We start from the raw sequence: 27,117 nt of genomic DNA on the forward strand, positions 1-27,117 counted from the left end.
GTACCAGAGACATTTACAAAACAATGTTTTGTTGTCATTGTGTTAAAGTGAATGGTGGTTTAGATGCGATTTGTAGCTGGTTTTTAGAGGCCCTCGACCTATGACTACAATTGTATACGGTTGGGTGGTGTTCAGGCTCTCTTGGCAACACCGGAAGGGAGGAGATCCTGCCTGCCTATCTGTCTGTCTGTCTGTCTGTCTGCCTGCCTGTCTGTCTGACATCGGGTTGCTGGAGACAGGCAGAGCTGGCGGTGTTTGTGATGGGAGCTAGCTAACTAGGAAGGGCGACTCTACCTTTAAGTGAAAGAAAGCGGTATCGCTGGGTCGCTTAGTTAGTTTACTGGGTTTACAGGGACCTTCGATATGATATTTGTTCAACTAATTCTCATGTTTTGCTGCCTACAAGATATTACAGGTAAGTTTGCCATTGCTGTACAGGGAAAGGAAAGTGATCGTCAGTGGAGCTAGCGCTAATCGGATCAGTCAATTGTACTCTGGCTATCTAACTTGCTAGCTAGCTAGATGGCTAATGTTAATGGTAACTGTATTAGTGTTTGTGACTGCTTAACCTGTGTTTACTCGTTAGAGTGCTTACCAAGGCCAGGTTAGCCAGCCCGTATTGGCTGAGTATCTTGTTAATTAGCTACGTTTGGGGCATACAGGTTGAGTACTCAAATAGAAAAACATCCTGTTTTTTGACAATTCCTGAGTAGTAAACTAACGTTAACGTTACAGCGCTAACGTGTACAAACAGACACTTTTTAATGGCGAAGATGTAATATACTCGGAAGTAACAGAAAAGTTATTTCAAAACAACTAACTCTAACTTAACGTTAAGTTTAGCCGCTCTGGCAAATAGACTGTATAGCTGGTAAACTAGTACTCTAAGCTAGCAGGGTACTCATGTAGATACATGATATGCTGCGCTGCTGCAACGTTTGACAGCTATTACATCTGCCAGAAGCAAATCTGTAAGTTAAGTGTATCTTTTTTCCACTATTGACCTGCAATGACCCTAACTTAAAAAGTTCATTTGGCCAACGGGCGTTGTTGACAATAGCAAAAAAGCTTCTGCTTCTGTTTCTCTGCTGAGTTTTATTGCGATTGGCATCCCACAATGTCAAGTAACTTCCTTTTCCTGTTCTTAGCAGGGATGAGTAAAACGTTGCGTTGGTTTTGGGGGGAAATTACAGTTCTGTTATTAAATTACTCAGCAGCTGTATCATAATGGCTAGATGTAGTTTAAATCATAGTTTCCAGGTGTCAGTGATTCACCATTATTTAAACAAGCAGGGCAAAACCTCCACTGTTGTGTAATTGATGAAAATGCAAGCAAATTAAATTAACCTGAAGATTAGTGTCTCTCCACCTTGACAATTAAAATAAAATGCTTGTTGCTGAGGAATTTTTACACTATTGTCAGGTTTCATACAGTTATACGACTTGAAGTACTTCACAAACATTATGACAAAAACTTCAAAACAGACACATTAAAAATATCTGAAAGTGCTAGTTTAAGCAATGTGCAGAAATGGATATTGGCAATTACAAGTAAACAATATGTTGATAAAACGTGATTAAATTAATGCAGCAATTTATAACCCCTATAACCCTTGAGAACACTGATGTTACTGAGATTTTTAAAAGGATCCTGCTCAGATTCAGATCCCAACACCACAAGTCACTTGAAAGTGCACAGTGTGCAAAACCAGGACAGGAAATCCAAGTAGAATTTGTTAGAGTTAAGGGTTGTATGCTTTGTCATCCAGGAAAATGCTGTTTTTATTGTTGGAGCATTTGTGCTTAAACTCGATATTTTGTGGAATTAAGTGCTCATTATAAAGATGTCATTTTTTGACTTATGTTTGCAAAAGCCTAAATGTATGGCTTGTTTCAGATATGTTTCATGGGGCTTACCCCTTTTGTCTGATCATACACAAACTAACTTTATGTGTTCAAAACCTTCACTGTACAAGCCATGATAGAGGCAGAGTGCAGCAACATTATCCTTGCATTCTGCCTGGCATATCAGCAACCATAGTGAGTTCTTTTGCAGTAGTGCTAATTTAACTGTGAAAGCCTTCCCTTTTCTGTACTTTTACCTTACATCTTTACACCAGGCAGAAACATATCAATGTTTCAGCTGCACAAAGGGGCCATGTACAAAAAAACAAAGAGAGAAACAGTTTATATACTCACAGGGGATAGGAAAGGTGGGACAGAAGATGTCCTTATCTGAACCGAAATTGCTACACTTGTGACACAGCAGCTGTCACTTGGCCTGCTTCCACTGCCCTTAAGTTGCAGAGAATTTTCTTGAGCAATGTAGCAGTTTTGTTATGTCAGACTTGATGCAACCAACCCTCTTACTGTTGTTTTTCCAGAGCTGTATGATACATAATGTTGAGGAGAGACATTTGCCCTGAGCTGTGGGGTGTTTGATGTGTCGTGTTAGCCAGCCTGCCATCACCCAGCGTGCATGGTAATGTGGGGCTCAGTTCAGTTGTGATCCATGCTGTTACCACCTCCTCTGTTCTTGTCAGCAGTTTCCTCTCTGTCAAGAATTGCACTTCACTGGGGCACTTGAGGCTGAAACAGATTGCACTGAAATTATGATGACTTAGCCAATCTTTTCTCAGCTTTTGTTGTTGTCTGTCCAGAAATTTCAGCAACTATCTCTTAGTGAGTTAATCAATTTATAAAGTAGGGTTGTTACGTTACTGTCAGGTCATGATTCAGTATGTTTTTTTTGTGTGTGTTTTTTTACAACGATAGCGAGTAGTGCCTAAGAAAAATGGTTGAATGTAATAGAAAGTAAAGTAGTAAAGTAATAAAGTATTATTTTTCAAATTATTTCATCAGTCCATTTTGGTGAGTTTTAGTTGATATGTTCCAATTTCTATTCATTAAATATTAATTCATTAAATTATTATAGAAGAACTCTAATGGATTCTAAATGTTGTTTTTAAACCAGTATGTGTAACTTTGAAAAATGTTTCAAGCAGGATGACATTTAAATGTGATGTGTGATATTTTAAGATGCATTTTATTCAGTAGTGATCATTTGTTTGTGTAAATTGTAACTGAGCTTTATATTTTTAACAGACAATCATAACCCTGATAATGGTAGATGAGGTGAAATTGGGATGAGAAAAATTATGAATTTAAGGTGGCTTATTGCCATTTTAAGTTTAGGGGCTGCAGAAGAAGTGAGTGCTGTGTTTCAGTCTGGTTGGAATGTTGTAACACCATTTGAGCCTCACGGTTGAAAAACTAAATAGCCTGGTACCACCATCACATTCAGTGAAAACTCCAGTTTCCCTGAGTTTTGACTTAACAGTTCTGGTTAACTTGCTAATAATCCTCCTTACATTTTGTTGTTGTCCATTGTTAGTCTCTGTATTAAATGACAAGTCAGTTAACTTGGTAGTGACAGCATGTTTAAATTCTTTGTTGTAACTGTAAGAATTAAGTGTTGTTTTTTTTTTTCCCGGTTTCAAACACAACCTGTATCCTATCCTGCCTCTGTCCAGGTGTGTCCAACAACTATCTGACCTGTGTGTAAACATCAGAATGATATATTCAGGTTTCCAAAAACCCAAGGGCTTATTCAGGAATCGGAAACCAGGATATGATGTTTACATGCTCAAACAAACGGGTTACACCTCTTGATACTAGTGTACATGTAAAAGTACTCTATTAGACAACAACAAATTATACTCTAGTTGCTACATTCTTTTATATGATATTTTTGTTTCTTTTTTAATGTTTTGATGTGAGCAGAAACGTTACAACATCCCAGAAATGTCAGACTTAATGCTAAGTTATTATACAAGCCACCGTAATAAATCAGCCTTGTGCTGTCACATTATTACATATCAATGGAGTTGTCATGTCCTACTGAGAGGGCCAATCTGTGCAATCTGAGCTGGCAGTGTTTGTTTTTGTACAACATCAACATGTTTCTTGAATAATTACAGCCTTGCTCTTTCAACCCAAACCCCATCTTGTTGATTTTCAGGCTAGTTGTTTTTTTCATTCTCATTTGCTGTCATTATTGTGATTGTTGAAGAAGGGCTAAAGAAGCTGACTGTTGGAATATGTTCTTGCTGTTTCATGGACAAGTTGCTGCTAGCCTGCTACAACCTCTCCCTGCTTGGGGTGTTGTGACTCCCACCACATGGAAGCCAAACAGTAATGAACAAAACAGTGCAATGTTAAAAAATACCGGCAAGGTGGAGCATATCCCTTTTGGCCCGTGGGAGTCTCTTAGTAATATGTATTTTTCTACGGTCTTTCACTCCAAAAGCTTAGAGTTCAGTGTTAGTCCCAACTCTTTAAATGGAGCCCTTGCTAAGGAACTTATTTCCAAAGGCTGCTTATGTAGCTCACAGCAGAGCTTTTCCTATTATGACTCAAAATTTCAGACAGATATCTCGTTAGTAGCATTCTGTATTGCCTTGGGAATGTAGATTAGCATTGAAACAGCCTGCAGCCAATTCAGTCTCTGTTCTCGCACAATGACATACAGTAGCACTGAAACAGAACCTCGGTCACCTGATGTGCATCATGTGCTCCTCACCTGTGCTCTAAACTGACTTTTTTTGTCTTTGTGAAAAGAACAAAGAAATGGTCAGTATGAAAGCCGGCGGGATTACCTCTGGTGTCATATCAATAAGCTGAATAAGCCTGTTAAGCACGTCTAGTGAGTGACAGCTTGTGCTATAGCTGGCCACTATTACAGAGACTCATCTCTGTTTTCCCAACCTGGCTCCATAGGCCTTTTTCATGAAAGACATTTTGACATGTCACAGTAGGTACGGCACAGGTAAATAATAAGATTAATGACGGCTGAATTCCATTCAGCTACTTTAGACAAGTCACAATGTCTGAGAAAAACACCAGTTAGTCACAGAGGTCTGCGATATCTTGTGGATCTTCTTGTAGATGTACAGGTGCAGTTGTTTTGCTGTTGATTGCATAATGTGTTCTTTAGAAAAAGAGATCATTGCTGTCATATTATGCTCTGAGTCTGTACAATGAAACACGTAAGCACTTTTGTTAGTCCATTCGTTGTAAACAAGATTCACCAAAATGATCAAAACATGAAGTGATTATTTCAGTTTTTTTCTCAATGGAGAGCTGGCTTTTTCTTGAATTTCTTTTGTGGAAACAAACATGTTGCAAACTCTAATATCTCTCTGTTGTTTCAGTCAAATTCTATATAAGGTGGATAAATACTCAGAATAATAACGGAACCAGTTTGCTGCAATGTTGCCCTTGCAGCAAATGTTTGTTGACAAATATTGATGAGACATTTAACTCTCTTTCAGGTCAGTTTGGGAAACCCTTGAACAAATATATTCGCCATTATGAAGGTTTATCATATGACACAGAAGCCCTGCACACCAGTCACCAGAGAGCCAAGAGGGCTCTCTCTCCTCAAGACAAGACTGTGCACCTGGACTTCCATGCACATGGAAGGTCAGTTTCAGTACAAACACACACACTGTCCTCCTCACTTATTCACTCTCTCTTTCTGTCTTCTGTAGTAACCTCATACTATGCTGCTTGAATTTCTTGTGAATATTTGTCCTACCCTGTGAACACAAAATGCTATATTAATTTTACTGAATAAACTGATAAATAAATAAAGCACTTATTCATTTTTACTGAAGAATATTTTGAAAAACATGTCTTTTCTTAATGACTTTTATCTCCTAATTTTTTTTTACCTTGACCTGTGCTGTGATGGGTGTATTGTGTTTACTTACCATATCGTCACCACAATATTATATATCTTAATTTGCAATAATGGAAATGTTTATTCAGTTCCCGCAGTGCCATTAAATGTGGCCATTTATAAATTGGTTATAATATTTCCTTATTCAACCATCTGGTCATAAAAAGAACTGTAGCCAAAGACAAAATTATTTAAAAACTAGGCAATTACATTAGATCTGAAAATCAGAGCTTAAAATTTTCCATATGGAGAAAGTACCTGCTGCTTTCTTTGCATTAGACAAGGAATGTGTGAACATTTATTAACCCTAGAAATATGAGGGAACGTCATTGATCTTGTGTTGAGTGGGTTTTATACCTGTTATAAAAGATACCTGACACTATGGTGCAGGTTTCTCTGGGAGCACCAGCTGCAACATTGTGGATATAGAAAAAACAAGACTAACCACATTATTGCAAGCTATAATCCAATCCTTCCCTTTTCCTTTCCTTTTTTTTTACCTCTCACAGTGGAGTCCCCTTGTATTCTTTCCACCTATTTCTGATTCTGTTTTAAATGACCTGTAACTTGAGATGAGCCCCTGTCAAGGCCAAGTTGTCTGAATACACTGGTGCCACCCCTGTTTTGGAAACAGGTTATTTCAAGCAGTAACACTGTTTAAATATTCTCAGATTTGTATCAGCTAAATTCAGCAGGCTGTAGCAGAATGTGTGTGATTAAATGCAATTAAATGGCTTGCATTAGTGAAACAAGAAAATAAATACCACAAATTCCATTGGCATTAAATGCTGTTAGTGTGTAAACTCCACTTTATCTGCTTCAGTATGTTATTCGGCTCTTCCACAACTGGCCATTTTGTGCATGCTGCCTAACAGTAATTGTAAGGACATTGCCAGACATTGTATGATTTTGTTAATGAAGGTATTAATCTCGAAAGGAACTGTTGATTTGCATACCCGTATGTTGTTTTTTGTAGTTCTGAACAAATTCTTATTCAGTGCAAATTTAGCAGAGGTCTCGTGGGGCTTTAGCCAAAACAGCACTTGGCAGTGATGACACTTCATGGCATTGCTTTGAATGTGCTTGATGTATATAAACAAATCATAGCATAAAATGCTCAAAATGACCTAGCCGATAATTGTATACCCAAGTCATGTCTTTGTGAGACTGGTGGTTTAATTTCTAGCAAATAAGAAGAAAAAGAAAAAAAAAAAATTTAAACTCACATTTCTGAGTCAAAAACAGTAGATTCTACAAGGACACAATGATATGGCTCAACATTTTCTTATGGTCTTTCTTAGTGCAATGATATGCTACAACTCCAAGGAAACATGGAGTCATGCCTGCCTTTCCCTTCCTAGATCCCAGTTTAGGACTGCAGAGTGCTTCAACACGTGACATGGAATATATGGAATATGTGGACTAGCTGGCTTACCTCGACTCACTAACAATAGAAGCTTGTTTTCTGCTACCTTTAATTTGTACATGAAGATCATCTCTTCAGTATCCATGCACGTGCGTGCGCGCGCGCACACACACACACACACAGTAAAGTATATTGTAATATACTTTATTGTTATCACAGTGCAGTTCTGGGGCTATTCCTGCTAACGGGAAATGTCTTTCCATTTGTCCCTTTTCTGTCTTGCTCTCATCTCGATCTACTTTTCCCTTTTACTCTTTTCCATTTTTTGCAGCAACAAGCGCATCAAAAAATGCGCAACAGCACTGGTTTTTCAGCAAGCTCCCCCTGCTTTCCTCTTCACCGAGCCTGTCTGTTGTGGGTTATCAATTCCCTGCCAAACACATCCTTTTCCTGTGCTTTTGTGCTCTTTTCTGTCATTGCTAGCATTGGAGGCACTGCCTGTATTGGTAAGGTGTTCACACCGTCATACAGCATAATAATTTTCAATGTCTGAGTGCTCTGTAGTGTCTAAAGACGACATAAACAATATTTTGTAATAATATTTTCTGAAATTGAATTGGAAATGGTTTGCAGATTGATGTAGAATCAAATGGACCTGCAGTATATCTATTGTAAACAAACTCTCATGGATGCTAGTAGCAGAGGAAAAAGATGCAGTACTGCACAAACCATGACATGTAGTGGAGCAGGCCAGACATTTTCAGTATAGAGTACTCAAGTCTAGTTCACTGAACAGGAAAAGAGATTTATGAACAGGTTAGTTAAGACAGCCTGTATGAGGAAAGAATAATGAGGAAATGTCAAACTATTGCTAATTACATAATAACATAATAATCCCCCTGGCTGTAATGTAACATGACTGTTACAGTAATTTTTGAATCAACTCTGTGGTATTAAGGCTGTCGTCTGTTGTGGTGTTATTGACATCATATTGTATTAGCATTTGTGTTTTCCATAATAGTGATACAGTTAGCTTTAAGATAGACAGAACCAAGCCATGGAGTCATAAAGCTAGTCTCTTATTCTTTACATCCTCACTGAATTCATTAGGTTTAATCTGTGAAAACCCAAGGCAAGGCTGTGAGGTACTATAGAGGTTTATTGTAACAAGAGAAAAGCTTTCTTGTGTATGCCCACTCACATGAGTATTTGTGGCTGGATCAGGTGACGGAACAAGGCAGGGCAGACAGTTGTCTCTGTGGAGGGCTTCTTTACAAAGAGACATGCCCAAAACGAAGTCAGGCGTTGGCTATAATATAATACTGGAGGATGTGAACCCATTCACTGTTCAGTTTGGTGTCCAGCTTTCCAGGAATAAGACTCATTTGTAAGATGTATTTTTCCCCTTTGCAATATATCAAGATATTAACAGATTTGCAACCATAAGATCTCAGTACTGTTCAGAGGCCTAGGCTCACGTAATAGGCTTTGTAATATCCTTACTGAGTTTGAAATTTAATCATAACTCACATCGGGAGCAATCACACACACACACACACAGAGGAAGAAAATTCACATATTATCTGCTCTCTAATTATGATCATACTCGTATTACAAGATTAGAAAATAATGGATCACACACAGTCTGTCACCTGGTCTGTCCATTCAAAAGCACTGACATTGTCTAAATTCTTGCAAATATCTAACTGGCTTAATTTGCGATATAAATTAGGCAGTTCTGTGATATTCAAACAGCTAATTCAAATCAGGGTAAACTGTTAGTTAGCAGTTTATCACTCTGTGACTTCCTTCCTGTCTGGGGTATGGAGCTCTTACAACACTGTGCAAGTAAAGAGGACATACCGTGGCTTTCCTAAATATTGCACATTGCAAAACGTTAGACAGTGAATACACAAAACAAGGCGAGAGAGGATGCTTTTCCAGAGAATGTAATCATGTAACCAAACTGCGTGATATTTTTTATAAAACATGTTTTAAGTACATATAGTGTAGATATTGGGCCCTTTGTAGGCACACCATCTCTGTAGACATAACTTGAGGGCATTTCTTTGAGCTGGCCTGCTTACTGAGCAAAGTGTATGACTGTCAGATGCTTGATTCACTATGTTCAGCATTTGGGATATGTCTGAATAATTTATTAGTCAGCAGCTTCTGTGAGTTGAGTTGCACTGACTTGATCCACAGCCTCTCCTCTTCCTGTCTAATGCAAGCCATGTTTATTTGTCTGGGACATAATGCAGCGATTTTCTTTCTTTTGTTTCTTTTTCAGTTAGTAAAACCTTTGACCATTTGGGGTGAATTTTAACTGTTCAGTGATTTCTTGGCGTGAATTTATCAATGTAATTTCCTTCCCTTTTTAATATTGTCATAATTTTAATTCGCTCTCATGTTTATCTTTACTTGCTTGATTAGTTTGTATGGAGTCCCTGAAAGGTCACGGTGGGAATTTATTTTTCTGGAGTTTTTCTTGGTTACCTTGCAATAAGTGTGTAAAATCCTGTGTGGCTTAACAATACTTTCTTGGCTAATGTTAACAGTAAAGAGTAGTCTCAGTACAGCTACTGCAACCATATCCATTGCATTATAGACCGCATTCAACCACAAATGCAGCTGTAGTCCAAGTAATAACCATATCCACAGCCATAACTTCAGCCAGCAGAGTTGCTGCAGCTGTTCTCCTGAAATGAAAAAAATGTTTAGAATGAGATTGTACAATTATTCAGCCTTAAACACAAAATAAATAAGCTTGTCTGTCTTTGTGCCCTAGCCTCAGAAAAACAGATTTGCCCTTTCTCTGTTATTCAGTTACTGCACCTATAATATGGATAGTGAATAATATAATTTACTGTTTTGCATTTAGCAGAAGTAAAATACAGGAGCTGTATTACTGAAGTATCAAAACAGTAAATAGCAAAATCATTCTGTTAAATCAAGTGTAAAAACAGTATTTGAGAATACTGGCTGAGTAATGATGTAACAGAAACAGGTGAGCCCCAAACTTGTGTGTTTGTGTGTCAGGGGATATGCAGGGTACCTTTTGTGCTTTGATTCAAAAGGTTGGACGTAGACTCGCGCAATTTGAAACAGAGTTGGAAAAGATGGATTTTCAGCCTGCATTTCACTATTCACATTGTAGGTGTCCAAGGGCAACCACACCTCAAGTGTGTATTGGTAATTCACAGAATAGCCATCACCTGTGGTCCTCAGTCATTTGGAAAATGTCATGGAGGAGGCGAGTGATCAAATATGCAAAAATATAGACTGCTTCTTGCTCAGTGATGCTTCTGTCAAAAACATTTTTTTAAAATGCCTTCATGGACAAGGCTGACAATGAACATTCAAAATGCCTTTGCAGATCACTGATTATGCAGATACAATACTGAATACTGAATAATCTTCTTATGGATTCATCTGTGTCTGTGACCAGTGTGCCATGGTGGTATCATGGATCGACTGAGGTTTTGATGGGGCACAGATGAAGTCATGAGGTCATATTGATTGTTGTAGAGGTCATTAATACGGTGGAGAGAGGCCAAGAACTGTAATGTGCCAGGATAAATAACAAGCACAGGAATTTATACTAAATCGTTTGCTAGATGATCTGTGTCACAATGCTGACTTCAAAGAGTAGGTCATATTGCAGTCTTTTTTCCACTTGTTAGCGGCTCCCTCTCTCTCTTTTTTTTTCAAATTATTTTATTTTCTTTCTGTTACCCTTCTCTTGGCTTCATTTCAAATGTTCTTCTGAAAGATTCCTAGTTCAGAATACAGATCACATGTTAGACTGCTTGAAATAAGGACAAATCCACTTGTTCTTTTTAACTTTATATAAACACAGACCAGGCCTAGATAAATTTAATTTATTTATCATTATCAAATTGAAAAAATTCAAAGTAAAGCAATGCAGAGGCAAAACATTTTGAGGGCAACAACATAGTCATTTGCTTAGTTCCAGAAACACAAACATCAGGTTGCTTCATGAATAATCACCCATGTCTTTGTGTAAGTAGGTAACAGGAACCAATGAATGGAAGATATCGTAGCTAAAAAAAAGTGGTGCAAGTGGAATGAAGACAGGAATGACAAAGGAAAAACTGAATGCTGCCTGGGGCATATCAATGAGTCATCCTGTTTAGGGATATCCTGGACTGTGTTTGACCTTATTCAAGATTATCTGCTATCTCACTCTCCCAAACATTTTCTGTTCTACTCCTCCTCACATTCTGTCTCTTGTGCTCAGTTTCTGTTGGGTTTTCTCTGTTAATGTTTTCATGTACTCATTCCTGCAGTGTAGTAATTCTGCCTTTACATCATCAGCCCTTTTTCTCCTCCTAAACACACCTGCTTCTGCAAAACATGGTTGGAGCTTGAACCATACTACAGACTAAAAACGATACATAAATTATTAAACATTTTTATTCCTGCCTGACATTGCCTAATCTCAGGTTATACTAACCTGCCTACAAAAGGACATGTGATTTAAAAAACAAAACAAAAAAAGGAGCAAGTTGTAGACTACTTAAAAAATCTTTGAGACAGTTGACAGTTGATCTGAATTTTCCCTAAAATGTTTTTTGCCTTGTTGCTGATTGTGCTAACGTAAGAAAGCTAAAATGGTACAATCCATAAAGGGCTCAGTATAAGGTAGTAATGTGAACATCATTTGAGTGATCTAGAGGAAGCTTCACACCTTGAGACTAAGCCATGTGATTATTCCTCTGAAGTACTCACTACATTGCCTCAGGTTTCTGGGAAGCTAGTGGCTCATGTGCACCTCATGTGATGCTTGCCTTTTTGTCTTTAACATCATGGTTATGTAAATGAGAGGATTACAAAAAAGTACTGTGGCTGTGCACAAATGTTCATGTGTTTTTCCTCATGACATAATTCTTGTTGTAACTTACTGAGCACAGCAGTACTGAGCAACAACCAGCACAGCTGCGTTGTGAAGCTCAGAAAAAATGTGTAAATGATGCAGTTTTTTCAGCTAAATTCTCTGTGTGCTGTCTCAGCTTTCCAGTGTGTGTGTGTGGTTTTATATTAAAACTCGCTGGTGAGAGCATGACATTAACAGTGTGAGGGTTGACGAGTGTAAAACTGTCAGCAGTATCGTGTTGCCCACGTGTCCGTGTTTCAAAGTAACACATTGCATTTTGTGTTTAATGCTTATGCTAATTAGACATTTTCTCCCATTCCTCTCTTTAGACATTTTAACTTGCGGATGAGGAGAGATACAACTCTATTTCCTCCAGATCTCATCATTGAGGTATCAGGAGAGAAGGAACCCATTGACACATCACATATTTACAGTGGAGAAGTCTTTGGTAAGTCCAGTTGTTTCTATACACCACATCTTGGTGTGGTTTCTTAAAAGGAAATGTCTCTAATCCAGTTATGGTTAAATTGAAAGTCTGCATCATCCTTTCTCATTGTATCATCCTCTCTGGACTTCTCAAACATTTCAACTAAGTGACAATGTTTTCATCTATTGCCTTTTCTATGTTTGCATGATCAAAGTTAAGGTTAATTCTCACAAGTGCATTATGGAATGTTGTGTGTGTGTGTGTGTGTGTGTGTGTTGGGGGGGGGGGATTTAAAGTTGTTTTTTGTGCAGGATTTATCACATCACAAACCAACACACACAGGACTTACTTTTACCGTTCAACCAGATCTTCCTTCTGCTCTTTATTCCTTCCTTTCCTGGACGTCTTCCTGCTGTCTGTCTCCAGCAGAGTTCAAAAGAACAAGAGAAAAAAACGTGACTTTGTTTGTCCTGTTGTGATCAGTGTGTGTGTGAAACAACTCTTTGTTTGTTAGAGGAGACAGAGAAACAGAGAGATTTATATTTTTCTTTTTTAGGAAGATGCCCTCACAATAAGTATTCTTAATCTGAGATCAGAAATTTCAGGAATGAAGAAATATCTTGAGTTGGAAAATACAGCTGTGGAAATCCACACAAATGTATGGTACTGTACTTGTGCAGTCTGTGTGACCGCTTGGATTAGATGTCACCTTGTGTGGTAGTCAGTCCTTTTATGTGCCTTAAGAAGCCCTGCCTTTCTGCATCATTCCCTTTATTTTATCACAAAAGTTGTGTAAGTGAAATGATTAAGTATTGCTGTAACTATAACCATTCTTTAAAATGCAAACAATACCAGAGTTGTCATACTCCATGCAAATACTGCTATCTATTTGGTCAAATTGTATCATAATTTCTACCTTTTAAACTGCTTGAATATTTAGACCAGAGGTGTTTCATTGCACATTCAGTATTGAAGAATATTTCTTTGATCTTCAATTGAAATAGATAACTTCACAGACAAAGACTATGATTTGTCTGCCTCTGCTCATCCTCATCCCCCTTTTTTTCAGGTGAAAAGGGCACACTGACCCATGGCTCTGTGGTTGATGGGCGCTTTGAGGGCTTCATTAAAACCCACCAAGGAACATACTATGTTGAACCCTCGGAGAGGTACCTTAAGGACAAGAATGTGCCGTTCCACTCCGTCATCTATCATGATGATGACATCAGTAAGTATCTGCCATTGCACTTGAAATGGCACCTTTACTGAAAGGCACTGTGTGATGTAGATGTAGTTCAAGTACACATACTTTGCACACTCATAGTGAAAGGTTGTGAATTATTGGCCTTTAGATATGCCACAGATATGTGGCTTGTTAGTTACAAGTACTCTTAATAGGAGCCTTTTGAAATGCATCTGTGTAGGAATGTATTTGCTAAATATTAAGAAAATTTAAGATTTTTACTTTTCCTATTAATAAAAATTAATACTTTAGGAAGAATAATATTGAGCAAAACATTGCTTTTGTAATATGAGGAATAATATTATGTGTTGGTATGGCAAGTATTGTGAAATAAGGGGCTGATGGTTAAGCAGATGATATATTTGCCTGACAAGCTTGGAGAGATTTTTATGTTTGACAGACTTGTAGCAGCTGGATTTGGCCCTGGGTCCTGGGCCATGGACAAGGTGGTCAGTATTTATACAGGAAAGCAGGATTGGAGCACGACTCTGCATATGTTTGACTCGTAGCCATGACTAAGGTCAGACTAAAAAACTAACTGATAGATTTTCAGTTAGGAAACTGCAAGCTTCCCGATCTTTTCCTCAAGAACAGACAACTCTGAAAATGGGTTACTGGAAGTAATGAACAGATTTCAGACAGGCAAGGTGTGGTTGTGGACAAAAACACAATGAAGCAAACACTGCGTGAGTAGAAACACAATCCAGTGACTTGAGACTTCCAGGATTCCAGCCCAAAGAACTGCATTTAGTAGACAGGCAGTGAGTCTGATATGAACCCCGCCCTGGCTTCGGGCTAGCTGATATTCCCTGCACGCCACACACATACACACATACACACACACACATAAACACAGGCATAGGGAGACTCTTTTGAACTGCTGAAGGAAATTTAAGCACATGTATTTACATAGGTGTATTTGAAAGCACCTATTTAGAGTGGTTTTATGATATGGTGAAGTCATCCACCCATAGTGGGAGCATGCCATCCCGTCAGTAGTGACGGAGAAGTTGACTGGAGGGAACAGAAGGCTGCAGGTGAAAATGTAGGTGAAAATGAGGAAAACTGAAATTCACTAAAGAAGAATGTGTGTTGTTTTTTGTTTTTTTAAGAAATTGGGTTATATTTTCATAGTTTGGGCCTTCTTTCCTGCCTTTTCTCCCCAGTTAAATCTGATTCTGATTTACATGAAGACTTGTCTACTTATCACTGCTGACTAGGGGTGGAGTGCGGTTGGCCCTTAGAAACTTGTGTGGATGTGTTCCAAAGTGTACCAGAGGTTTTTGGTCTGCAACACATTTTCTTACCATCCCTCATGCACCTTTTAATGTACAGTGAAGGCAGGGTTTTCAGATGGTCCCTGCTCACATCTGCATTAAGTTGGAAGGGTAGGAGACAGAAGAAAAAGAATAAGAATATTTCGGTCTTTAAGATGGTTGAAATGCACCCTAACTTTGGATTATTTTAAGATATTTAGTTGACTTTTCAGATGACACTCTACTTGTACAACGTTATCACTGTATGGGCAGTGTGAGCTATACTTACATAGTCCTCTCTCAGAAATAAACTAGATTTTAAGATTCAGCTCATATCTGTCTGCCAATAATATCTCAGACCAACTGTGAAATCTTGTTATTTTCTTATTTTTTTAGAAGTTTCCCTATGGTTTTTGATGCTGGTGTCAGTGAAAAAGAGGGAGGAATGATGGTTATAAACTTCTCACTTCTGACTCTTGGCTTTTCTTGCAATTTTCTTTACTTCTGTCAAAATTGCAAGGGCCTTTAGATTAGCAGTTGAATGAGACGGCATTCACTGTTGGAACAAAGAGGGCTTTCTCTGAAAAAGTTGAAAACACATTGTCAGAGGTTGAATGCGTTGTTTCAGTGTGTATCCAGTCAGTTTAGTAACCAGCACAGGACTGTTCTCTTTACTTAATGACCAACAATTGTTCCGAGACATTCAGGCTGCGCCACTATTAATGGCATCATACATTTTCCAAATATAAGTTGCTTAGAGGCAAGTGACCATTGGTCAGTCTGATTGAAACCAACATCCTCAGAACACATTCATTTGCAGGCCCAGCTAAAAAATATTCCATCCTAAAATCAGATTTGTTTTATTTATTTAAAATTATATAAAACACCAGCACACCGTCTGCATTGTTCATTATAGTTAGTAAGTTTTGACCACTGACCTTTGTTAGGCTCATAAAGATATAATAGTGCATGACCGTTGTTAGTTTGCCATTTACTTTCACTATGATCACTCTTGCTGTTAACTTTTTTGCTAGTTGCACTAGCTGCTTGGCTGAAACAACTATTGGTATAATGCTCTTTTTACTTTCAGTATGTAGCCCAATATTTTGACATGATATGTTCTTGTCATGAGTCTGTTAGTTCAAACCTCCTTTATCTGAAATAATTTTTTTCAGTGATGTTGGGAAACTTTGAACCATACATTATTTGATGTGGAATTAACATATGGGTGTGGACAGTGGTGAACTAGTGTGTTGTGACTATCAGCAGAGGTGGTGATTGTTTATCGTAAGACTAATCCCATGTTGTTCTTGATACTGTGATCCAGTAAAGACAACTGCTGAAGCCAGATGGCCATGATGTGGTGGGACACAGATTCATATGTTGTTGCTGAAATGTGTATTGTTCATATGTAAACAGAAGAAGGCAGTCACTTTGTACACAGTGTGCAGTGTAGATATGAACTCAGTGGAGAGTGTGATCGTAAATACTGTGAGAATTCCCTGAGTAGTCCATTACTGTAACATGGTAGCGTTGTTTGACATTTCTTGATCTGTACTGGTTAAACCAAAAGACTGGGAATTCTTTTCATATTGTACAAAGAGTTTGTTTGAGGGCACATCTCATTTGCACTTTAAAATCCAATGCAGCAGACTGTAAGGGTTAATGCAGTGTGTGTGGTAGCTTAGAGCGAACTTTGTTAAACAGCAGTTGTAAATTGGAAAATGTTTCAATTAGAGGCAAATCATGGGTAATGCCCTTTTCTGCTCAGATCGAAAGTGGAAAGGAAGATATAAAGGAGAGAGGAAGATAACGCTGAATTGTTTCTTAGGATTTCTAGAGAGAAAAGCCACATCGCTCAAGCTTTATATTTAATTTATTTACTCTTGCCCCCCGACTCACCCCGATTCACCTTCACTAGCCCACCACACATGACTCTAAAGTGATTTCATGATGCAGTGAGAGTTCCTCACAACCACTCCCTCCTCCCTATCTGCCAGATTATCCTCATAAGTATGGCTCAGAGGGCGGCTGCGCTGACCACTCAGTGTTTGAGAGGATGAGGAAGTACCAGGCATCTGCAGCAGAGGAGCCAGTCAAGGCAAGTGCCAGCGTCACAACAAAGCCCCTCCCCCCTCCTTCAAGCTCATAATTAAACATCTTCTCTCATATCCATTATCCATGTGTACATTTTTAGCACAGGTGTACATGCTGTAGCACCTGACTATTAGTGATGATGAAGCCATTCTCAACCTTTTTAAATAAGGCAATGGAAACTTTCTTCAGGAATTTTTGGATGAAAACATGAACACCTTTTATTGTATAATGCAATACAAAACCCTTCTTTCAGTGCAGTGTTTTTCAAAGCAGAAAGCCTTTTCTTCTACACAGTGGCTTAATTCACCAGACACTATTGAACCATGCTATAATGTCTTGCAAAATAAGAGTGAACTATCATAAGAGAAAAGGACTTATTGTAATCAGAACTGATAAGTATTGGGGATAGGGTCAACCATCTATTTTACTCTCCTCAATTGCTGAATACCTTGCCTTCCTCACTCCATCGTCTTTCTGTTTGATCCTGACGGTTGTTTTCTTGTTCAGGAGGTGAACAGTGTGTTAGAGGAGGAGAGCTCCGATGGTCCTGTTATTCTGAGGAGAAAGAGGGCAGCGGCGAAAGAGAAAAACACTTGCCAGCTGTTCATCCAGACTGACCACCTCTTCTTCAAATACTACGGCACAAGAGAGGCTGTCATTGCCCAGGTACGCACCCATGCACACAGTATGTAAACATGATTTAAGTCTGGAGGCTCTTTTGCTGGCATCTATCAACTCAGTCACATCTATCTGATCTCTATCAAAGAAGTACTTGAATGCCTGATTAGCAGATGTGTCACAATGTAACAGAATCATCCTATTTTTCAGGAATGGCTGCCTCTGGGAATCTGGCAACACTTAGCTTCTTCAATGCAGTGGTTTTTCCACTGCTGTATTTGCCTTACTACTAATCTAAATGATAATTTTCTCTGCAGATCTCCAGCCATGTAAAGGCCATTGACTCCATTTACCAGGCCACAGACTTCATGGGCATCCGAAACATCAGCTTTATGGTTAAAAGGATCAGGGTGAGTTGAATCTCAACAAAGAGTTGCTTGAACCATAGGTGAATGCCAGTTGCCATTTTGAGTGTGGACATGTGGGCTGTGCTGCTGAATCAGTTTATATAACAGCTGACCTGGAAGGGATCAAGCTGCTAATATTTTGAGTGGAGAAATCTGTTGACCTGTCTTCTTAGCAGTGAACATTATGTTGTTGACAGTTTCCTCAGTGGAGTCCTCAGGCTTTTTAGTTTCTACAAGCTCTATCTACTACTCTTATCAGTGTATGGGTCTCTCTACTTTCTTGCTTCCCTTCTGTTCTACTCTCCTTTATTTAGATAAATACTACCAACGATGAAAAGGACAAAACCAATCCTTTTCGCTTTGCCAACATTGGAGTGGAGAAGTTTTTGGAGCTTAACTCTGAACAGAACCATGAAGACTACTGCCTAGCCTATGTCTTCACTGACAGGGACTTTGATGATGGGGTTCTTGGCTTGGCTTGGGTTGGGGCTCCTTCAGGTTGGTACACAACACACACACACACACACACACACACACACACACACACACACACAGATATTTAAGCTGAGTCGGTGCTTTCTAACACAGGGATTTGCTCCAAGTCATCCAGTTGAACAGCACTCGTCCTATTTGCTACACTTATCATCAGAACTTATTTATTAATTTGTTAAGTTGAGATGAGTTTGGTTTGAGATCCCAGATCTCAGTATCAGTCGCAGAATGCTGTCGTGAGCAGAATAAGCAGAGGCTGCACTGCTGGTTGGATAACCCGGCCCCTGTTATCATAGTACTGATAACAGAAATAATAAACAAATCTCAGATAGGACTGTGTCTCTGTTAACCCCAGCAGACCCTGATAAACCTTACCATCTCAGTCATTCCATTACCAACCCAATGCCCGACCACACACAAGTGGTGTAAGCGGTACGTGTATTCTTCCCGAACCGTTCGGTACAGGATGTTCAGTTCGGTATGCGACTTCTTCGGATCGGTATGCCCTGTGACCCGAACTATTACTGTCAAAATAGTGTATTTGTGACGACTACTCGCATGCGCAGAACAGAAATTCTGGAGCACGAGTTTTACCCTGAACATTTTGTCAGTGCACCAGTTGCTGTCTATCAGCTGTAGCATGCTAGTCGGCTTAGCCCGGTTAATCAAGCTCATGTTGTGTCGCTGTCTCCGAATGGTAAACACAAATGAGAGAACAGAGCTGGAGGATCCTCCCTGACATTTAGATCCACTGTATAGGTGCATTACGGTTTTCTGGTTAGTTACTATGGGCAACTACAAGTGTCAATCTGTATGCCAACATTGTTCAACTGAAGTCGGATATGTCTGTAGAAACATTTCAAACGTTTCATTTACGATGGCATCACCCCAATGTATTGATTAGTAGAGTGAGACAAAAACAGATTGGAAGGCGAGTCCTCCTCTCCACAGCGTTCAGGCAGCCTCTCACTGCAGACTCAGACCGTACCAAATCAATAACTAATGATAAAGGTAGTATTTATCACTGCAGATATGCGACCATACTCGGTCTATATATACAGTCTATGGGTCATAGAGAATATGGAATTTCTACAATGTGCCTTCACGTGTGCATTTCAGTCTGTTGTGCTGCCCTGTATAAACCAGCGCAAGCTGAAGTCTTTCAGGAATTATCAAGAGTCTTACGATAGAGCATTACTGACATTTGTGTTACTTATTTGTTACTTATTTGAGCTTACTTATTTGTTATTTATTTTTCTTATTGACAATATGACATGTATTTGAGTGCATTAACTGTTACAGTAAGAATCATGGCCAATGAGCCACTGTTGAATGTTTACTTTTTTCAAAAATAATTACAAAAATAAATGTTTTTGTTTTCCTGCTGTACCGAAAACTTACCGAACCTTGACCCTAATACCGAGGTACATACCGAACCGTGAATTTTGTGTACCGTTACACCCCTAACACACACACACACACCCCCTACTAATTCAAATGACAACTAACTGAATGCATTTTGAAGTTGTTAGGCTATGTCCTGTCAGCATTTATGTCTTGATTTCCTCTGTGTGTGTGTTCATCAGGATCGTTAAGTTTTTCTAACTGGAAGTAAGGACTTTCTTAGAAAAAGGTTAAACCCAGAATCAAGTCCTTGTGAAAGTTGAGATTTATAAAGAATTTATCTCAGTGCCAAAATGAACAAGTTATATTGGTTTCTTTTCTTTGTATGTACCGAAAGCAGTAATCTAACAAACTAACCGTCAGCAATATCTAAGGTATGTTTGCCTTTCACAAAGAGGCTTCCAGAGCAATTTGTATAACAACACAAACATTATGATCAGAAGAAGAAGAAATTACTTAATTTTCACATTGATTAGAACTCATTTATGTTTTAGCCATTAATAATCTACTTAGTTTGGGGGGGAATTGGGTACAGGGGTAGAAAGGGAGCTTTAATTGCCTCTGAACAAAATACAGTGCAGACTTGCCATGTGCTGCTGCAGTAATTAGCTAAAGTGTATGAAAGTGGCTAAAATTTGAACAAACAGGTGGAAATGGGGCATGGAGGAAATTTCGTTATATGCATTATGTGCTCTACCCTGAAGTTTACAATGTGTTAACTGGTTAGTATGCAAGTTTAACTGAATCTATTTCTGAACGATACTAAGAATCAGAATCTACACGTGGGGCATTTACTGTAGTAAGTATTGTATTTTGTGAATATCTGTATATTTCAGAAAACAAGTTTCTGTATGACTACATAAGCGATATAATGTTTTTTATGTGATAATGTTTGCCAGCAGGAATGCCTCTATCTGTCCTCCTCTGTCAAGATTCACAATGTGTTCTTCCCTCAAAAATCTTACATAAACTGGTTCTTTCCTCACAGACACAACGTGTATGAATAATAGTCATGGCAGGTTCTCCTTTCTGTTCCTTTGAATAAGTTCAGACACCACCATCTCAACATGAAGAATACTGCAACAAACACAGACAATCAATACGGGTGAATTAGCAATGCTGTAAGCTGAAAGAATCGATTGAGGATTGGAGATGGAGAGGAGATGGGCTGCTGTGAGCTGTGGGGTGATTGTTTGAACAAAGGGAGTCCAGAACGAACGGCCATCAGGGATACTGGTCAAGCACAACTAATATGTATCTTATTTGATGTGACCAGTTGTTGTTGATATATAAGTGGCTTCACTGGTGGAGCTACACAAGCACACACATACATGCAGTAAACAAAGATGTGTAGTCGTACAAATGTACACTTACTGTACACATAATTGACTGGGTTTATGGATTATGGAAAAAGCTGCAGCATTGCAGGCATGCTTATTGTTGACTGTGTCTGCAAGTGGTTTCCAGTGTTTTGTGGTGCTTTTTCAAGTACAGAAAAGGCAGCATAGGTCAGGGCCCAGATAGTTTACATGGTGTATGCTTCAGTCCTTTGAGCAGCCAGATTGCCCCATGATGCACAGACACTTCATCATATTGCAAGATGCGAATAGTTTTGTGGTTTGTAAAAGAAAATTAGAGGTTTTTTTACAATATGCATCGTCATTTCAATTATAATATGCATGCACAGTTGTGTTTATAGTGGTATATGATACACCTTTGTGTAACCTTGTGTAAATCAGATTCTAGTAAACTACCACTAAAAACTAAACTGTATGTGGGTGTAACTATGGAGAAGTACAATAGGCCATTCGTACATGTTGAACCAAGACGCAGTTAGTCAATGCACTGGGCAGTTACCATTGAGGCTGAGTCCTTTGCTGCATGTCATCCCCTCTCTCTCTCCTGCCTTTCCTTTCTCTATCTACAGATGTCATTGTCCACTGTCACATAGTATGATAATCTATATTTTGTATTCTTCTGCAACAGGAAGCTCTGGGGGCATCTGTGAGAAGAGCAAACTGTACTCTGACGGGAAGAGGAAGTCTCTGAACACTGGTATCATCACTGTGCAGAACTACGCCTCCCATGTCCCTCCCAAGGTGTCACACATCACCTTTGCTCATGAGGTTGGGCACAACTTTGGCTCTCCTGTAAGTACTATGATTTAAAACTCTGGCCTTTGCCTGTACACTTGTTTCTCTTGCTAAGCTGTGCAGCATATTATATGCAGCTCTCTCTCAAGTCTCTCTGTCCTTTACTTGACTACTGTTTTACAGCATGACTCTGGGATTGATTGCACCCCTGGAGAGTCTAAGTTGCAGGACAAAAAGGAGCAGGGCAACTACATCATGTACGCCAGAGCCACATCAGGGGACAAGCTCAACAATAACAAGTTCTCTATCTGCAGCATCCGCAATATAAGCGCTGTTCTGACGAAAAAGAGAAACGAATGTTTTGTCGGTAAGTTCTCTCTTGTGAACATCTGTTTCTGTCTCTCTCTGTGTGCACACAGTGTTTGTGTGTGTGAGAGAGAGATTCTGTCTTCATGCTGTTGTGTCTGTGTACAGAGTCTGGCCAGCCTATCTGTGGTAATGGACTAGTGGAAGCTGGAGAAGAGTGTGACTGCGGCTACAGTGATCAGTGTAAAGACCCCTGCTGCTATAACGCCAATGAAGTGGAGGGCAAAAAGTGCAAACTCCAACCTGGGAAAATCTGCAGGTCAGATGTGCTTAGCATGCATTTGTACAGTCCTGTAATTTGTGAAAGAAATATTGAGCACAAAACATTGCTGTTAATTGCATTTGTTTGACTTTTGATTGGGTATTCTTATTCCACAGTCCCAGCCAAGGCCCATGTTGCACACAAGAGTGTGCTTTCAAAGGCAAAAATGACAGGTGCAGACTGGAGTCCGAGTGTGCCCAGCAGGGCATGTGCAATGGAATCACTGCTCTGTGTCCTGCCTCAGAACCAAAGGCAAACTTCACCTCTTGCCATTCAGAAACACAAGTCTGCCTGAATGGGGTATGTTAGTATTAGTTGCCCTCTTGCTGTTTTTGTGTCTAGTATGTGCAGTTTGTGAGCTTGTGTTTGTATTTAAAGTAAAATGTTGTAAAAGGTTTTTTCTGCTACCTGCTTGTTTGGATCAGGTATGCACTGGTTCCATTTGTGAGAAGTATGGTCTCGAGGTATGCACCTGTGCCACCCAAGACGAGAAGGATGAAGCAGCTGAGCTATGCCACGTGTGCTGCATGGAGAAAAGTGAGTGGCAGGCTGCAAAACTGTGGATCAAAATATCCAAGCTAGAATTATGTGATATACAACATCAGTGACTGAGTTATTGTCAGTATCTCAAAGGTCACTCCTTCCCCTTCTGCCCTCAGTGAATCCCAGCACCTGCAGCAGCTCAGGCTCAGAGAAATGGGCCAAATTCTTCAACAAGAAGGTCACGACTCTGCAGCCCGGCTCACCCTGCAATGACTTTAAGGGTTACTGTGACGTGTTCATGAGGTGCCGTCTGGTAGACGCTGATGGGCCTCTGGCAAGGCTTAAGAAAGCCATCTTCAATGCAGAACTCTATGAGAATATTGCAGAGTGGATAGTGGTGAGGGTCCCAGCACAGGAAATGCAGCAACTCTTTCCAGTGGAGCCAACACTAAAGATCTGTCCACACAATGACACAAATACATATAGAAACCATTTCTGCTGTGTTTCTCACCTGTATTTAGATATCCTTTAATATATCCTCTGTTATCCAGGTTCACTGGTGGGCAGTGCTGTTAATGGGCATCGCTCTTATTATGCTAATGGCTGGCTTCATCAAGATCTGCAGCGTCCACACCCCAAGCAGCAACCCCAAACTGCCCCCACCAAAGCCACTGCCAGGTACAGTACATCATATATGTTTATACTTAAATGTATGTTCACATACACCCACAGGATATAGATAGTTGAGTGCAGCTTAAGGAGAGAGATTTTACATGTTGATTTTGACTTTGTTGTAAGATGCTATGAGAAAGATGAATTTTGTTTAAATGTGAATAATGGCATTATCTGTTGGCAAAGAGAACCAGAACATTTATATACTACACTAGATAATAATGAGGCAGGTTTTGCTGACATCCTGTGTGTTAGGGGTCTTGAAATTTGACTGTTGTTATTCTGTCTTACCAGGAAAACCGGATATCTAGCTGCTTATTGTGTTATGATCACATATGGTTAAGATTTTACATGTTATTGAAATGTTTGCCTCATCTTCTGTGCTGTGGAAATCTTTCTGATAGTGTAGAATAGGAGCAGCATTAGTTTCTAGTGTCCGTTGTCCTTTTTTTTTTTTTTTTTTTTACCCTCACTGAAATGTCGATATCCTGTAGGTACGCTGAAAAGGAGAAGACAGCAAAATGCAAACCCACAGCTACAGGGCCAGCGCCACCCCCGTCAGAACAGAGAGAACTATCAAATGGGACAGATGAGACGCTGAGACACTGGTCTGCTCTTTGCCTTGGTTCTTCCTAGTGCCTACAGTGGGAGCACTTCACTCCAAAGAGTTACCTTTACCACATATTGCAAAATTCAAAGAACTTGCAACTGGATCGATTTCACTGGACAAAGCCTGAAGGTTTTTTTTGGGCCTAACAAACTCACTCAGCACCTCTGCTCTGAGAGCCAGATTAGCAGTGGTTCACACAGCTTTTATAGGAAATAAATAACTTTTCCAAGTAGGGACAGGAGGAGAACTTCACTTATCTCTGTTATGTGGTCTTAATCTAATTATTTTCCCTATGAATGCTATGTTACCAGAATGGAGGAGAAAGAAGCAGCTATGTGTTCGCCTTCCTCTGTCCTCCATCTGTGCTACCCTTTTCTTTCCTTTTCTTCCTCTCTGAAGTGCTGCCATCATCAGCACAATAGTAACACTGCAAGTCACTTGGGTTTTTTGCTGCCAATCAAAAACAGCATTAAGACGTTGAGTCGGAGGAAAACTCTTATTTTTTTGCCAATGTAATTAAATTGTTTTAAATCAAAGCACCATCAAAAATTTAAGCATTTTATTTCTAAAGCGTACATGTTCTTTTAGTGTGCAATTGTACAGATGTCGCAGTGGGTTTTTTTCCCTTTGATTCAAATGAAATTTTCTGTATGATTTAAGATTATTTACTGTTTTGATTCACTTTCTCAGGATTAATAAAACAACAGCAAACAAGTGTAGTGAGCGGAAAAGATGGCTGCATGTGTATTTCAAGGTAAAGTCCCTCCTGGCTGAAACCTGTACAGAAAGGTTCACGTTAGCTGCAGTGGGATGTAGAGGATGGGTTGTATGAAAAGAATGTAGATAAATGAGCTTAATAAGATTATAGTGTCATCTGTTAACAGATGGATAGCTGTGGAGGGGAGATAGATTATCTGGATATGTTTATTTCCTGATGTGATATGGTTTTGCAGCTGCGTTTACATAAAGGTATAGTCTGGGGCTGAAATAAATGGTGAGAGAATAGCTTTTTATCAACCTGATTGTATCACACTTTTATTCTGTCATAGCTGTCACACCCTAACCTGTTGCTTTGGCACTGATTTGGGACAAATTTGTGAAATGACCACTTTGTGCTACAGATGTGTGTGTCTTTACATTCAGGATGAATGATATGTATGATAATCATAGAAAATGTAAGTGATGATTGATTTACAACTATAACAGCCAACACATGAAAATGTTCATAGTATAATCCACTGTTTCAGATTTTTGGAGAGATTATAATTGGTATTTACTTCCTATAATATATTATTATTGCCCAGCTTGACTTGAGTTTTCAGTTGTCTTCCACCAGATTCAATTTAAGTCAACTTCACTGACAGATGGATGAGAGTGCAGAATACTCTGAGTTGAGTTAAAGGCAGAATATATAAAAAAAATATTTATATATATGTATAGTTTCGTAAAATTATTTGAGGGGGAAACAACTTGGTGGAGAAAATACTTTTTTTTTCTTACCCTTGCAAAACAGCAGCAGCTCAGCATTGCTTTCTGTGCAAGGTGTAAGGATGTCACATTATCAGATAGATTCTATGCAGAGTATCACAGAGCTCAACAGTTAGCCTCTTCACAGAGAAATGCCTTCAATGTTTTCTCCTAAATGCGTACATGGAAAATTCTATTGTGTTGTCATAACAAAATAGTTGCTCATGTTGATGTGCTACAGCAAAGTTTCTGAACAGACAAAAATGTAATCCTCTGTGGCTTCTTATACTGATTTTGTTTGTCTTTTTGGTGCTACTGGTAGTGCTTTTACTTGGGTCAGTGCTTAAAAGTATATTTTTCATTATCTGGCTAATTTTAAAGCTTTGTGTGTCTGTGTGTGTGTGAGCTTTGCTGAATCATCCTTATTTTTTTGTTGATATGGTAAAATGTGGACAATTCTGGGGGTTGAGGGATAATAATACTCTCTGGGAATTTATTCTTTCTTTCACATGTGTTGCAATGATGTTGAGAAAATGTGCACTGAAGTGTAAGTAGTATACAGAGAATCCAAAATGGTATAGATTCAGTACTACTGTCTGATTTTAATGTGTCCTGTGTTTTATACAGTGTCTTCCATTGTGTTTTTGTTTTATTTACTTTTTTTCCTGTTTTCCATTCTGCTTACTTTTTAAAATTTCAAGAAATTTGCAAAGGTGTTGTGCAAAAATATAATTTCTTTTGAACTACTTGAAATGCATTAATAAACCAGAATTGATCAAATCTTTGTTTTCAGTATTTGTTACTAATAGCAAAAGGTAGTATTATGATTCTTCAACAGGTTTGAGTGCATCTTACACTGTTTGTGTTAAGTTATTTTTCATTACACATGAACGTGAATACATCCAGGGCAGTGATGATGATGATATCTCAGATGTTGGAGCTGCTCGACAGGACAGGATTCAATTGCCACGATGGTCTGACATGAGCTGGTGTTTAAAGGGACAGTTCATCCCAAAATAATAAAAAAAAATCCTTCCTTTAGTACTATTTATCCATCTAGACTGTTTTAATGGGAGTTGCAGTTTTGGAGATATCAGCCATAGAGATGTCTGCATTTTTTTATATAATGGGACTATAAGGCACTCGGCTTGTGGTGCTCAAAGCGGCAAAACAATACATTTGAAAAAAATCAACAGCAACGTCTCTTTCCAGAA

General features: G+C 39.0%; 1 protein-coding gene across 1 annotated transcript; it reads left to right on the forward strand.

The window, feature by feature from the left end:
* Positions 1-26,683, forward strand: adam10a (ADAM metallopeptidase domain 10a). The gene is made up of 16 exons (XM_044200901.1): positions 1-415; positions 5,334-5,484; positions 12,336-12,454; positions 13,503-13,661; positions 16,933-17,033; positions 17,537-17,695; positions 17,965-18,057; positions 18,369-18,552; positions 21,937-22,100; positions 22,227-22,410; positions 22,518-22,668; positions 22,788-22,971; positions 23,097-23,208; positions 23,331-23,551; positions 23,706-23,832; positions 24,321-26,683. The coding sequence occupies exons 1-16, from the start codon at positions 364-366 to the stop codon at positions 24,425-24,427; spliced, it is 2,268 nt and encodes a 755-aa protein (XP_044056836.1). The 5' UTR covers positions 1-363; the 3' UTR covers positions 24,428-26,683.
* The last annotated feature ends 434 nt before the right edge of the window (positions 26,684-27,117 follow it).

The sequence above is a fragment of the Siniperca chuatsi genome, linkage group LG1 (genome assembly GCF_020085105.1).
Source record: "Siniperca chuatsi isolate FFG_IHB_CAS linkage group LG1, ASM2008510v1, whole genome shotgun sequence".
In the NCBI taxonomy this organism is placed as follows: domain Eukaryota; kingdom Metazoa; phylum Chordata; class Actinopteri; order Centrarchiformes; family Sinipercidae; genus Siniperca; species Siniperca chuatsi.

Coding starts and splice junctions, on each gene's coding strand:
- adam10a (XM_044200901.1), top strand. CDS start 364: ATGATATTTGTTCAACTAATTCTCATGTTTTGCTGCCTACAAGATATT. Junction 12,455..13,502: donor TTACAGTGGAGAAGTCTTTG/GTAAGTCCAGTT, acceptor CCTTTTTTTCAG/GTGAAAAGGGCACACTGACC. Junction 18,058..18,368: donor TTATGGTTAAAAGGATCAGG/GTGAGTTGAATC, acceptor TCCTTTATTTAG/ATAAATACTACCAACGATGA.